The 15,457-nt window shown below is 39.4% G+C and overlaps 1 protein-coding gene across 2 annotated transcripts in view; it reads right to left on the reverse strand.

The window, feature by feature from the left end:
• CDK18 (cyclin dependent kinase 18) overlaps positions 1-15,457 on the reverse strand; it is a 115,734-nt gene that overhangs the window by 18,881 nt on the left and 81,396 nt on the right. Inside the window, exon 16 of one of the 2 annotated variants that reach the window (XM_083359838.1) lies at positions 8,522-15,435. The exons of the other annotated variant lie outside the window; for it this stretch is intronic. Within the exon in view, the coding sequence (XP_083215964.1) occupies positions 15,401-15,435 (35 nt within the window). The 3' untranslated portion in view covers positions 8,522-15,400. Of the gene's footprint in view, positions 1-8,521; positions 15,436-15,457 lie in introns of those variants that run through there. 2 annotated transcript variants of the gene reach the window in all.

A 15,457-nucleotide genomic window follows, 5' to 3' on the forward strand; every position in this document is an offset into this window, starting at 1 on the left:
TCTTATCTCGCAGCGATGAGGGTGGCGAGGTGTAATTACCAGATAATCGCCCGGCCGCCTTGTTTAGGGTGACTCGCTCACTTCTCAATCAGGAGGTGAGAGAGGATCCCTTGCAAGGTTGTGCCGAGGAATTTAGTCATCATCTGTCGGATAAAATCGCTCGGATTCGGACCGGTTTGGACTCCAGCTGGGCAGAGTCAGGCGATCAGGACACGGGCGGTCTTGTCAATGTTATCTGGGAAGAGTTTGATTCTGTGACCCCTGATGAAGTGGACAGGATTATGGGGAGGCTGAGCTCCTCCACATGTTTGTTGGACCCGTGCCCTTCCTGGCTGGTTTATGCAGCTAGGGAGAGGACACGAGGCTGGTTCCAGGCGGTTATATCTGCTTCTTTGAGTGAGGGTTATTTCCCCGCCGTCTTGAAGGAGGCGGTGGTGAGACCTCTCCTCAAGAAGCCTGTCCTGGACCCAGCCGTTTTGAACAACTTTCGTCCAGTCTCCAACCTTCGCTTTCTTGCGAAGGTTGTTGAGAGTGTGGTGGCGCATCAGCTCCCTCTGGTCCTGGATGAAGCGGATTATCTGGACCCCTACCAATCGGGTTTCAGGCCCGGGTACAGCACGGAGACGGCATTGGTCGCTCTGGTGAATGATCTCTGGAGGGCGCGGGATAGGGGACATTCCTCTATCCTAGTCCTATTAGACCTCTCAGCGGCTTTCGATACCATCGACCATGGTATCTTGCTGCGGCGTCTCAGGGGATTGGGAGTGGGAGGCACAGTTCTTCAGTGGTTCTCCTCCTATCTCCTGGGACGCTCGGAGTCGGTGTTGGCAGGGGGGCAGAGATCGGCCCCTAGGTCTCTCGTTTGTGGAGTTCCTCAGGGGTCGGTTCTCTCGCCTCTCCTGTTCAACATCTATATGAAACCGCTGGGTGAGATCATTCGTGGTTTTGGAGTTGGGTATCATCAGTATGCCGATGATACCCAACTTTTCTTTTCGACCCCAAACCACCCCAGTGATGCCCTCGCCGTGATGTCCCGTTGCCTGGAGGCGGTTCGGGTCTGGATGGGGAGGAACAGACTTCAGCTCAACCCTGACAAGACTGAGTGGCTGTGCATTCCGGCATCCCGGGACATTCCAAATGTTCCATCTCTTTCTATGGGGGGTGAGCTTTTACCCCCCGTGGATAGGGCTCGCAACTTGGGAGTCCTTCTAGATTCGCGGCTTACTTTGGAAGAGCATATAGTGGCCGTGACTAGGGGGGCTTTCGCCCAGGTTCGCCTGGTGCGCCAGTTGCGGCCCTATCTAAACCGGGATGCCCTGTGTACAGTCACTCATGCGCTCGTGACCTCTCGCCTTGACTACTGTAATGCTCTCTACATGGGGCTTCCCTTGAAGACCACTCGGAGGCTCCAACTGGTACAGAATGCGGCCGCGAGAGTTGTCTTGGGAGTTTCCCGGTACTCCCATGTTACACCTTTGCTCCGCGAGCTGCATTGGTTACCAGTTGTCTTTCGGGTGAGGTTCAAGGTGTTGGTTACGATCTTTAAGGCCCTACATGGCATGGGTCCGGGTTACCTCAGGGACCACCTGCTGCCGGCATCGACTCCCCTCCGCCCTGTGCGTTCCCACAGAGAGGGCCTCCTCAGGGTGCCGCCAGTCAGGGAATGTCGACTGGTGGCCCCCAGGGGGAGGGCCTTCTCTGTCGGGGCCCCGGCTTTATGGAATCAATTGCCGGTGGAGCTCCGGATGGCACCAGACCTTCGAACTTTCCGTCGGGGCCTGAAGACCCATCTGTTCGAATTAGCTGGTCTGGCCTGATGGGGATTATGGGTTTTTTAATTGTTTTTAATCTGTATTACTGTTTTATTGGGCAAGGGTTTAATTCTTTTTAATTTTTGTATAGTGTTTTTTGTTTTTTATATATGCCCTGTGAACCGCCCTGAGTCCTACCAAGGAGAAGGGCGGTATATAAATCAAATAAACTATAACTAAACTAAACTATAACTATTTAAATAGTTGTGCTATTTACTTATTCTAATCCTCCTAGAGTCGTCTTATTGTCTAAGTGGGCAGCATATTTAATAAATAAATAAAGGAACTAAATGATCAGTCTAATACTGCAATTTCTTACTAGATCACTAGTTGCACTGAACTCAATGAAATTCAGGTTTATTTCTGAATAAATGTATAGTACATATGCCAACTATCTTTGGCTTTGTAGGCGGTTTCAGTATGCTTGATGCTTTGATGTCAAAAACGTGAAAGTATTTTATAGACAACTGTGTGGTTAATTTAACATGGCTATCGAACACCACAGTGATTTTTACAAAAGATCAAACAGAACTTTATGATATTTTTGGAAACAACTCCTAATACTCCAATTTCTTAATGTACCTATTTTACTTATTGTTACTCAATGGATCATCATTTGTGCTCTGTAGAATTCCACTGATGAATTTGTTATGTTTTTTATCTTTCAAAAGCTGATTCAATGTTGTTTACATATACAGTTAACAAGCTTAAGTACTGTTGCCACAGTTATTCTTCTTGAATTTTCTAATTTTAACCATTCAGACCAACAATTTGGTAGTAACTTTGGAAGGGCTGTAGTATTTGTCACTCTTCTATTTAGCTCAGGCTTTAATATTTCAGAAAGATCTGGATGACTTTCTAGATCATGCATCAGGCAAACCAGCTTGCAAATATCAATTATAAAAATGAATACTAGAAAGGAAAAAAAATCTCAGGTACTTCAAACAGCAGAAGATTTTGTTTCATTCTTTTACTAGGTTTCATTTTACATTTGGTAAGTTTTCATTGCCCAAAACAATATAATAATAATTTAATTCAAATACAGAGAGGGGGGAGGGAGAAATCACTATCACTTTATTGATGAAGTGTTTTCCATAACTATACAAAGGTTTGAACAACATTGAAGTTACATAGATTATCTTAAAAGGAGTTTCATCCCAAGAAAAGCAACCTTTCTCAATGAAAGTCAGAACACACTAGCAACTGATATCGTATCTTTCTACCTTTCAAAACAAAGTCTCTGTTCTGAACAACCCCTTATTTTGCCAATTTCATTTTCAACAGTACTTTTGCAAGGTGAGCCTGAGTGAAGTAATAAGCACAACAATTCATGCTGTAGTGTAGACAAAGAATCTCCCAAACTACCATTTATAAAACCTGTGGAGGCACACATGCAGGCAAGCATGAATGCTACCTTTATCCTTGTCGCCCTTTCAGGTTATTTAAAACTCTGTTAAAAAACTGAACTTCTTTACCTGGCAAAAGTGTGATAAAATAATCACCTTTAAACTTGTCTTTTATTTCTACAATAATATCAAGTTTCCATATATTATCAGTATTTTCAAGATGAGTCATGCCCAAGCCTTTTTACAGAAATGTATACCATGCTGAGTTGAGTACATGAACTTACACAACCACTACATTCAGAAATTGGCAATGAATAATACAGAATTTTTTTTTTACTGCAAGATAACATTAAGCAGGAGACAAGAGAGCGTTTAGGGATACATTCCACACATTACCTAAAACAAAGGGTGTAAGGCTGATACAGATGCAGCCAGACAGTCAGGTTTTGATTAGCACTTTTCAATTAGCAGACCCCATTAGTTTTATATCCTGTTTTCAACCAAAAGGACCACAGTATGATGCACAAACTTTGCCTGGGCTAGCAGAGTCACACTCAAACCCCACTGTGCTTGAAAAGGAAATTGCTTTAAACTAGGGAGCTGAAATGACCCAATGAAGGCCAGTTAGTTTGCTGTGGGCAATCAGACTGTTTTAGGACAGGACCTTGAAAACTCCACGTGGCTTTGAATCTGGTGTCAGCTGATAGGAGTCAACCTGCTTAAATCATGTACCGCACCTCAGTCTGCTCATACAATCTCCCCTTGTGTTAGGTTAAAGTAAATAAGTGAGTAAGGTTTTTTTTTAAAAAAAAAGAACAACCAACAAGCTTCAAGGTCACATTTTAATTTAGTCATGTTGTTTTTAAAATAAGGGCAAGAATATGATCAAGGAAAGGAAGAATATAAGATATTTCAGAAAAACATGGGGAAATCAACTTTTTCCTTGCTAAAGTCTCCCCAAGTCTCATAATTTGGGAATGCATGAAGTCAACACTCACAGAATTAGATAATTTTAGATTCTGGATTTAGTGATATAAAAAAAGAGCTCTAGGTATTGCTTTCTTACTCTTAGATGTAATAAGGCAGTCTTGCTAAACTTGGAGGCTTTTCTGGTCATGCTGAGTGGGTGCCAGGCATCTCACCCCAAATCCTGCCTTGATAGCATCACTGAATGGTAGAGCCGGTAATGGAAAGTAGAAAAGGCAAAAGTCGTTGCTTGAAGATACAAAGGTTGCCTTGCAAACTCAGTTTCATATTTGGGATACTGCATGTGATATTGGTACTATCATATGGTGAACACTTTTTTTTAAAGAGCAAACTGGATTTTGCTTCCCTGGGACCAGTGCAAGTAAATGGGCAAGCATGACAACCCTTTATTTTCTCAGAAGCCTTCTGAAGACAGAAAAATAGCAGAAATATGGACTAAATTTAAGAAGTGTGATTGAATTTGGAAATAAAGGGGAGGAAAAAAAATCTTTTCCATGGAAAAAAGGATTTATGGTGATACTGGAAAAGAAATGTTACAATTGTGAACAGTAAGTGTAGTAGTTAGGTTTTCTAAAATCAGATCAATAGGCAGGTATCTGCAAAAGTTGCCAGTTTGTGGCCGAAGATAGAGCTGGAATTGGAATTACAGTGGTACCTCAGTACTCATTGTGAGTTGGTTCTAGGAGGTGCGATGAGTACCAAAAACCATGAGTACCAAACAATTTTTCCCCATAAGAATAATGTAGTGAGTCAAAAGGCAGCCAACACTGACAAGTTCTAGCTAGTGCGTTGAGTACCAAATAAACCATGAATACCAGACAAAAATTTCATGTCAGAATGCATTGAGAACCAAATTCAATGAGTTTCAAAGCAGTTGGGTGTCTCATTTGGTTGACAATCAACTACCTAGTTAGTTAGGATTTACTTCCACAAGACAAGCCCAGAATGATGCTCTAGATTTCCTTTCTGTACTATTTCTTCATTAAAATATAACTTAAATGTATGTGAGAAAGGTGTGTTTTCTATTTTTATGTATGAAAAAGCAAATGTTGTTTTGGAAACAGACTTATCTGAAGTTTATTGCAAACAGAGAATGTCCTAGTGCAAATTGGGGACTTCCATATGTTGGTTTCAACTCTCATTATTGTGTTGACTAGAAATACTGGGTGTTGTACACCAATACATTTGGAAGCCATACTCTGGGGGAATAATCACACAAAGACCAAGACAGCTGATTGTACAGATCAGTTCCCAAGAACATTATAAAAGGACCCTCATTCTGATACTAATTCATATCTCACAACCTATGCCTATCCAATTCAAAATTACTCAAATTTAAATGAGAGTTACTTGCTGATCAGGGAGTACAGAAATATAGCCTAAATCTTTTATATGTTGTTTTCTGCAACACAGGAATGGACAATGTAAAACATAGTTCCATGTATAGCCATATCTTGGATTTTGGTCTACAGCAGGGGTCTTCAAACCTGGCCCTTTTATGACCTGTGGACTTCAACTCCCAGAATTCCTCAGCCAGGAGTTGAAGTCCACAAGTCATAAAAGGGCCAGGTTTGAAGACCCCTGGTCTACAGAATATTACAAGTGCATGGGATGATCCTTGATGGGTCAATTCCCAAGTAAGCAGGTGCATAAGAGCGTGGGGAATTGGTGACACTCTAAATGTTGTTAAGCAAATTCTCCTTACTCTCCTTGTGGTCATGTTTCAGCAACTTCTGGAAGGTCACAGGTTTCCAACTCCATTATCAAATTAAATGAGAATGTAAAAAATGTTGTTTCGAGTAACGATAACAGGAACTATTTGGAAGATTTATTTCTTTGTAAGGAAGAATTCAATAGGAAAGTTACTAGTGGAAACAATATTGTCTGGATCTACATCACGAACAAGGTAGGGCAATTGTGCAACAACAAGTTAACAAAACAATCCTAATTAAAGTTTCACCATGTTTCGTGACTGGCTAGTTGGATTAATTTGCAAACTACATTTATTAAGAATAATTAGAGCAGCTAAGGCAGAAGGACTCCTATCATAGGCAAAAATGAAAATGTGGTCCTTAAGGTTAGGAGACTCAATAAAATATAATATTTCAATATGTATTACCACCTCTGCTAGAAAGTGTCAGCCTATTTTTTTCGAAGTCTTTGTGGTTTGCAAGTTTTTTTCTAAGACCTAAAGCAAAGGGCAGTGTGCATGTGCTCCAGCAGAAAGACATTAGCAGAAATTCCATCTGTCAAGTCATATGAGTGAGCAGGTACAGAGGAATAATAATTCAAGCTGCATGCATCAGCATACCAAATATTTGCTGATAATATCACTTGGCTAAATAGAAAATATATGTACTTAAATTTGCTAGAACAAAAGGGTCATCTCCACAGATACTAATAACTAGGAATGGTCTAATAAATTGCCAAGTCCTTCTGATAATTTCTTCTGTAAACAACCAAGGCTACTCTATAGAAGAACAAGAGACAGGAACAAATTTCAGCTTCTGAGAAATTTTGGGAAAGACCCATAGGAAAAAATATTGTCAGGAGGACCGAAGTTACTTTAAGCCCAACTAGCCTTGGAAGAAAAATGACCACATTCTCTGCTAGATGATGCACAATTATAGATCCAGCTTTGCTTTCCAGGATTTGCTTCAGCACATCCTGCAAATCGCTTTTTAACCTTCAATATTTTTCATCAACCCCCCCTTACATTCACCATTTAAAAGAGAATTGCTGAAGCAATAAATACAGAAACATATTTCTTATATTTAAAACAGACTCTATACTACAAGGAAAACTGAGCTCATAACTTTAACTCAGTCTATTGATTGTGTTCTTCCATTTGTTTTTGTCAATAACATTCTAAAAGAAAAGAAAAAATGATACAAGGCCTAAACAATGTTTCTTCTGCTCTGTTTAAACAAGATGTGTTAATTTCATTTTTGCAGAAATGTGTAATAAACATTTCTGTTTTAAGTTAGGCTGTTGGCTTTTTGGATGGCACTGCCTATATGTTTTAAAATTCAATGAGAAGGTGCACCGTACCCCACATATCATCTGAATAAGGAATATATATGGTTTATATGTGTCCATACAAAATACAGCTTTATATTCCTCAACTGAAGACTTTTGCACTGGGATTATGTAAATTCTACATGTGTCTTCAGTGAGCAAGGTTAGGACCTTAAAAAAGGCGTAAGGAATTTAAACAGCATAGGTCACTGGGGCTTTTGTTCATTGAAAAGTCCCAGTAGGGAAGGAGAATGATGGAAAGTACAGTGAAATTGCTGGTTTAGTGGATAAAGAATTCCATGGGTCAAGGTTAAGTTTGCTTTCATAGTTTCGACTACGCAAACACTGGTGCTTTGTTCCAAATGACCAAGTCCCAACAATCCTGTTCCCAAAAGCACTTAACTGGGAGGTTTAGCATATTGTGAGCATAATTAACATAATCAGGTAACCTCATGGAGGTTACATTTTATTGAAAACAGATCCAGATTTATATAGAGCAGGAGTGTCAAACTGCTGGCCCGCGGGCTGGTAGCATCATGTGAAGGCCACACCCACCCCAGCTCTGGCAATGCAAAAGAAGTCGCGATACATTGCAACACGTCACGTGACGTGGAGAGTTTGACACCCGTGATATAGACTAAACTAATTCCACCCTGTCAGGAAAACACCAAAATTCTCTCATTCTATTTTGCCAACCTAGTTTCCCCAAAACAAAGGAGAACAATTCAAAATTTGATGAGGAAGAGTAGTTGACCAAGAAAGCCTCTCCATTACAGAACTCATTGCTTCAGCTGACAGCCCAGAACACACTTCGCAAGTGGATTGACTGTAGGGCCCCAGCCACAGCTACTGTTGTCCTCCAGGCCATTGGGAAGAAGTTAGTGATGGATGGAATCGTGATCAGAGAATCTCTCTTTACGCCGAATGAGTTTAAACTGTCAGCACTAGATAAACTGTATCCTAACTCACTGAAAGAACTAGGAGATGTTCTGGCCATATTCTGATATTCTAATTTTTAGAAATCTGGAAAACTGGTGAAATGCCACCTAACTTCAAGAAAGGGAAAGAGAAATTATAGACTTGTCTATCATTGATGTCTGGGACAAATCTAGAGCAGATCATACAAGTTAATCTCTAAACTTCTTAAAAGCAATGCTATGATTAGGAGACATCACGATGGGTTTCACAAGAATGAATCTTTATCAACTTAATTTTACCTCATTTTAAAAAATTGTGTATCCTCTTTAATGAATTGTGGGAAATTTGTTGAAATACCTTTACAAAACACCTGATGTGAATAGCAACCGGTAAAGCATGGCAGAATAGGATATCAATTAAGTGTTACGTAGCCAGATTGAAAATTGTACTTAAAGAGTATTAAAATTTGATAGAAATATCAAGTGTGATAGGCTGCTACAAGTATCAGTCTTGGTTCCTGTATACTTCAACATTTTCATTAATGGCTTAGCCTTAGATAAAGACATGCAGGCAACATATCTGCAGACTATAAAAATCAGACAGGATGCTAATACCTTAGAAGACAGGGGTGATGGATGCAATGGCCTAAAATGTCTCTCCTAGTTCTATAATTCTTCACTTTAGATGTATTGGCTCAGGGAATCATGGGATATCATGGCACTTTCTGCAGGAACTGGACTCCTTATTGGCTCATGCATTGGAAAATGCTGTGCAAAACTATGCAGACCCTGCAATTATGCAGGATAATTGCTATCAAAAACTATCCTTGATGTATGGATACCTGTAGCCTAATTTAATACCTTATTCACATCATAGCTCAGACATATATTCCTGCACTTACATGCATCTAGAAATGAGATGATTGGAAAGCCTGCAATTTTTTTCCCTAAAGGTTTATTTTTCTGGACATGTTATTAGATTCTGATCATGCAATTCTCTTCACCATAGTGACTATTAGCAAAGGCTAAATCTGTTCCCAAGTAATTTGATGTAATTGACTTCAATTTTGTGTTAAACCCTCAGGTGAAAAGAAGTAGAAAATTAGATTCAATAAGATTCACAACTGTGTTAAATCTGAGAAAGTATTGACTGAATGCTATAGCCGTGGAAGAATAAGGAAATATACGAGTTTAAATAACTATAGTGCAATGCCATTGTATACTGAAGGAAGTCCTGTTGTCTTCAAGATTGTGTTATAAGTGTGTTAATAGAGGAAGCAAACTTTAGAATGTATACTAAGAAAACATTTGGCACTGTAATCTATTTTAAGTAATCTGAATGCCAAGGAAGGGGAAACATATACCAATAGAATCTGACACAAATGTAGAGCCATTTGATCAAAACAGGAAGGAATGGAAAGTAAATACTCCATTGGATACCACCTCATATAATTGTTTTAGTCCCATCTGGCCCTTGTAAGAATTTTATAATTTTAATAACTGTGAGCCTCCTTTCTCTCTTATTTATCCCCACCCATTTTTCTATGCTGTGACTACAGGCTTGAAGCAAGCAAACCCTGTCTTGTTTTACTGTGCTGCTTGCAGCTTTTCTGGCTACCAAGCAGGGCAAAGAAGCTATGAATAAATAATGATTGTAAACAAGCAATGATTATCACCATGTTTTATCCTAGGAATAGTAACACACCAAACTGCTATGGTATTTAGGCATAATGATTTCTATATGTCAGTCTAGATGCAAAATATTAGCATGTGATTAAATGCTTTACTGAATCCATTTCTTATGCAACCATTTTTGTCTAAAAAAATCAGGTAAGTGTCTTAACTTTGTAAATAGCACTGCAAGTAGCCTAACGTTTGCCAGTAAAATCCAGTACTAAAATTACTGCTTTCCTCTCAATACTTATCAAACATTCTTTTGTATAGAACTCTTTAAAAAATGAATGTGACATTGGGTAAACAGTCATGGTTATGGTTTTAATCGGTTAAAATATTTATTCCAGGATATGTCAAATAACTGTTAATATAATCTAATATGCTGGCTCAGAAAAAAACATTAATTTCCACTTCATTTGTATAATGCAAAGGAAAAAGCTGATAAAGATGTGTTTCACAATTCATTTAACAATTAATTGCAGAATTACATGCAAGAGAGAGTTCTGGAGAATGAGAAAGTAAAAAAGGGACATATATCTCTCCTTGCTGGTTTCTGAAATTTCATCATATAAAATGGAAAGTTTTCTAACTTCACAGTGCTCATCCCAATAACCCGACTCCTTCATTCAAGACAAAATTAGGCTTATTCCATAACCGCATAACTGTTTCCTGTATTTCTATTCCCTCTCAAAGCTGACAGGAAATATGCCACCTAAATCTTGCTGCCTCCACAGAATACCTTCATCACATGTCCAAAATACATCTACGCTGGCTCTCCAGTTTTAAGGCGTCTCATTCTAAGATTCATGAACGGTGGTTTCTCTGGCTGAAATTCTAGGTCCAGTCGGGGTTATCCAGAAGGTGAACAGTTTCTCCAGCTGACATGCACAATGCTTTAGTTACCCCCTCTTCCTCCGTCCCTCCCTTTCCATTCTTCTGTTGATTGACTGTACTTTGCTATTTTTATTCCTTGAAAGTGGGGGGGTCATCTGGTCATTCTAATAACTTCTATGTAGCAACAAAGAACCATAGTCTGGTAGCTGAGATTCAATCAGTGGGTAAGAGCAGCATCTGAGGAAGGGCTTAGTCCAGTGGTGGGATTCAAATGTGTGAACAACCAGTTCTCTGTGTGGATGCTGCTTCCAGAAGTCCATTCTGAACCTGGGCAACAAAAAAATTATAGTTACCGGTTCTACGGAACTGGTGCGAACTGGCTGAATCCCGCCACTGGCTTAGTCATGTGAAATGGTATGACAGCTGTAAACTGTCCTAAGAACAGATGCAATGAGAGGGAGCAAAGCACCAGTACTTCCTTGGAACAGCAGCCATTGGGAAAAGAATTGCCAATCATACAGGCTACAGAAGCACAAGACACAAGTCTATTACACATGCATCTTCAGTGACAATCAGGGATGGGTTAGTCAGTTTCAGGGTCTTGCACTTTCAAGGTTAACCAGCTGACCAAACCATTAAAAAAGCACCCCTGGCTGTGAAAGCCAGAGATCTGGGTTTCCTTGAAGCCCAAGTAGAACTCAAGAAATAGGAGGAGTCAGCTGGGGCCTTGACAATGCTGGCATAGTACAGGTAATTTCAGGCTGCTCCTCTAATGACCATCAAGTGCCCTGCATTGTTTGGACGCAGCACCTATATTAGCAAAAGTAGCCTTGCAGAATATAGCCATCCTTGGCTCTTAGTTGTGGAAAACTACTGAGATAACACGAAAGGGAATAGTTATTGGGCAGGGAGGCTGGGTGGATTTGCTCTTAAGTTCCAAGCAAGCCCTTCAGCTTGAAAGTTGTCTTTTGGTCTATTAGCATAATTGACATGCCAGAGCTCAACCACCTTGCCACTCTGTATATCCCCAGTGGAGGGACTTGTCTGTTGATATGATGTTTCAAGTATTTTTTCTTTTAATTTTAATTACCGTATATGCGAGATGTTTCCTGAAAGTTCTGAAATTATATAACTGAGTGATAATAAGAATATCTAATTTATTTTGGAATAGCCAAACTGAGAAAAATTGGGCCATTAAAGCCTAGTATTGGAAGGAATTAAAATAACACCGGCTGGCTGAGCAACAGCAATGAAACAGAACCCACTTCATCAAGAAATAATTATTCATATTTTTTAGCTTCTTCTGTGATGGAATGAGAAAAAATTTCTTTCAGGAATTAAGGCTCCCTGAGGACTTAAGTGTTAGGAAATAGCCCTCCAGGGAAGCAAGAACTAGAGCCATGGTGGTTAAAAAAATAAGCAGTGGATTAAGAGGAATCAAAAGGAAAACCTGATGAACAGGTTTGATAAATGACGGAGGATCTAAACAAGATGTTCTCCACAAAATACATTTCCAAGTGTTGAGAAACTGCATATAAAAGGAATGCCCCACACATAAGTTAAGAGATGGTGAAGAGAAGGGATAAAGTGAGAAGTGGCCTGGGAAACAGAGGCCTGGTTAAAAAATGAGCATTTTGGAAACAGTACCCAAGTGGGGAATTATGGGGGCGAAAGTGGTAAAACATAACACAACATTTAAGAGAAATGATGGTATATTACTGACAGGAAGGAAGTAGACAAGGGAGCTTTGAAGGTTTAAGCCTGTGGTTACAAGGGATCCGCTGGCACTTTAGGTTCTCAGTGGATTAAATCTATAGAAATTGCAAAGAAAGGGAAGTGGGTCAGTTATAGTTTCTTTTGTCACCCGGGTGTTATGGCTGAGTGAGGAAGCAAGCACACTAATGATAAGAGAAGAAAGGCTGAAATTCACATAATAGTTTAAGTAGCCAAGCAGCTCTTTGCTACAAGTATTTAGACCATTTGCTAATTCATTGCTTGATGAGATCCATCTAGTTCTGTGCAGAACCATTTCCTTTAAGAAATTCATGCAAAACCTAGATCTACTGTATTTGTCTTACAAAAGGGAACCACTGATAACCAAAATATTTTGAAAGCGAAAGATCAATGTCTTTTCCTTCATTCCCATCAGAGGTGGATCCCGTACAGAGATTGGTGGGTCTAATTTGGTACGTCTTCTGGAATCTGCTACCCAAGTGGATTCCTCCTTACTTTTTTCTCCAAAATGAAGGAACAAAAAAACAAAAACAGGACAAAAGTTTTTAATGATTACTGCACAAGTGCAAATGGCCACTCATGTAAACCTTTTCAATGAACAGCTGTTAAAGCTGAAGCAATGAAGAATAGTTTTCTAGAGCAGAGATGGGCAATGATATTGATGGGCATATTGCAATTTTGAGAGCATGTTGCAACAAAATACCTATCTTGTCAGTGTGGAAATCACAAACAATAGATTTATCAAAAGGTAATTTTATTTTGACACCACTTTCTGATCCCCTCCATTTTTGCTTGTTTCCACTTTGGATTCTTCTGAGCTGATGGGCACAAGTTCAAATAAAGCATCCAGCTGCAGGCATCAATTGCTGATATTTTCTTAAAATGCTTGTGGGGCTCTGAGGCTAATATTCATTTTGCAGTATGCCCATTTCCAAATGAACTTGGTTTTAATTAAAATATTATAAAAGGCAAAGATAAGGAACTTGCTGGGTGATATTAGGGACAGGTCTTGTGCGCATTGGTATTTACCAGGTTACCCACCCCTTTTCTTTAGGCTATGCAGAAGAAATAGTATAATTTTGAGTTGAAACACACAGCTACCTGAACTGATTACACAATCTGAAACAATGCTTTTGTGTGATTGCCCTGGCGCATTCATGAAATTTTAAGAGGAGGAATATATGTAGAATATGTTGTATTCCACCTGGAAACCCTTGGTGTTTATTCACAATTTCTTTTATCATTTTTCTATTAGGAAAAAAAAATTGAAAGGTTTTGGTAATGCTAGCTGCTCTCAGTTGTGAAGCACTCTTATTTCCTCATAAAAATGTTTGTAGTTAAGTTTTTATTGCACATTCACTTTGCATCTTCATTTATAGCTTAGGTTTTTGCAAGTGTTTGATCCAAAAATTAATGTCCTTGCTTCACAACCTTTTTCAATATTTCTTACAACTTTTGTTTTAACATAGAACATTCATTAAGAAAATGGAACAGTTGCAAAACATCTTTTGAGTGGTAGGAGAAATTGGTTTCAAGCTTTTTCATTCCAGTTCTACCATCTCTCTAGTGAGTTGATTGACCTCAGGAATAAAAATAGATCAGCAGCCTTTACTTTCCATAGATTTAAGGGGATTTATCTGAAGTGCTACACATACTTTCTAGGGCAGAGGTCCCCAACCTTTTGGGCACCAGGGACTGGTTACGTGGAGAGAGGTTTTTCCGTGGACCGGAGGTGTGGTTTTGTGTGCTGCCTGCATCCTGTGGATGGGGCTTTGCTTGTTTATGTGGCCCAGTTGCTGGCATGCTGGTACTGGTCCACGGACTGGGGGTTGGGGGCCCCTGTTCTAGGGAATGTGCTTACTAGCATAATAATATTGAGAAAAGCATAAATGCACACATAGGAATGTAGAATTTTTCTGTTCGTGCCAGGTTTACTAAGGATGTTTTGTGACTTTAAAGTATGTTTCTTTAGTGATAGGCACAAACAATGAAGAACAGTGGTATCTTCATATATCAACCATACGGACAGGATTCAATAAAAGAATACAGAAATATGCAGGCCGAAATTTTTTTCCAAGCTTTTTCAGTTTTACAGTCAACCTAGTTAATGATTCAAGTACTGTCTAATCTTTTTCACGACTTGACTTCAGCTTTTGTATGTCTGTGTGCTTTTTGATAAATATGGTAAGTTAAAAAGTGATCAGCTTCTTCCAAACCTGTGCTCCCTACCTGTGCTGAAATTACAATTTTCATATATACCTAGCTTCTGGAAATTGTGGGAGTTATAATTCAGCTTATCTAGAGAGCATGGCTCATTTAAATCCTGGTCTGCAAGTTGAAATCTTGTGTGAGAAAATTTAAACTTAGTAAATGTTTTGATTTGCATTAAGTACTAAGGGCCTAAGAACATCTATCAAAACACCTTTCTTCCTCACTCCATCCTTTCTCCTGAATGCTTTTACCTTTTAGAATTGAGAACATTTCTTAAAAAATAGAGCAAAGGTAACTCAAAGAAAACAGACTTTTAAATTGTTATTGTAGTTGCCCTTGTTAAACCTTCCATGTTTCTTTTTTCAGTTTAAAGGCAGAGGGAGAGGGATTTGGATAAAAATCAATGCTTTCCACTGCTACTTCATACTCATCATATCTGAAAGACGTCATAGAAATCATCTCACAATGAGGAAAATAATGGAATTCAAAACATTGGTTATGATACGACATTGAAGAAGCAAAGCTGATGTGGATTCCACGACTGGATTGCTTCCATCTAGAACAGCAGCCTCAATATTTCAGAGGCCACTCACCATCTGATGCAGATTCTTCTCCAGGTGGCCTATTCCAATTGCTATATGCTGTATGAAGAATGGGAGCTTTACAATGTCTCTCTTTTCCTTTCTCACTGGAGAAAGAGGCGGGAGTTTGAGAAAAAGCTGTGCTGCATGCCTGAGATTGCAAGACAGCTCTTGTACAGTAGATGCCACCCCTTATTTTTCTGGGGATGGATTATCTGGGATCCAGTGGTCCTCTCTCTTCTCAGTGTTTCCATCTTCTCAGTGATTAGATGAAAGAACAAACAGACTTAAAATATGCTTTGCCTCCTATTCTTTCCTCGAGCTGTAGAAGTAAGGAAGGAGAA

The sequence above is a fragment of the Vipera ursinii genome, assembly GCF_947247035.1.
Source record: "Vipera ursinii genome assembly, chromosome: 3".
NCBI classification, from domain to species: domain Eukaryota; kingdom Metazoa; phylum Chordata; class Lepidosauria; order Squamata; family Viperidae; genus Vipera; species Vipera ursinii.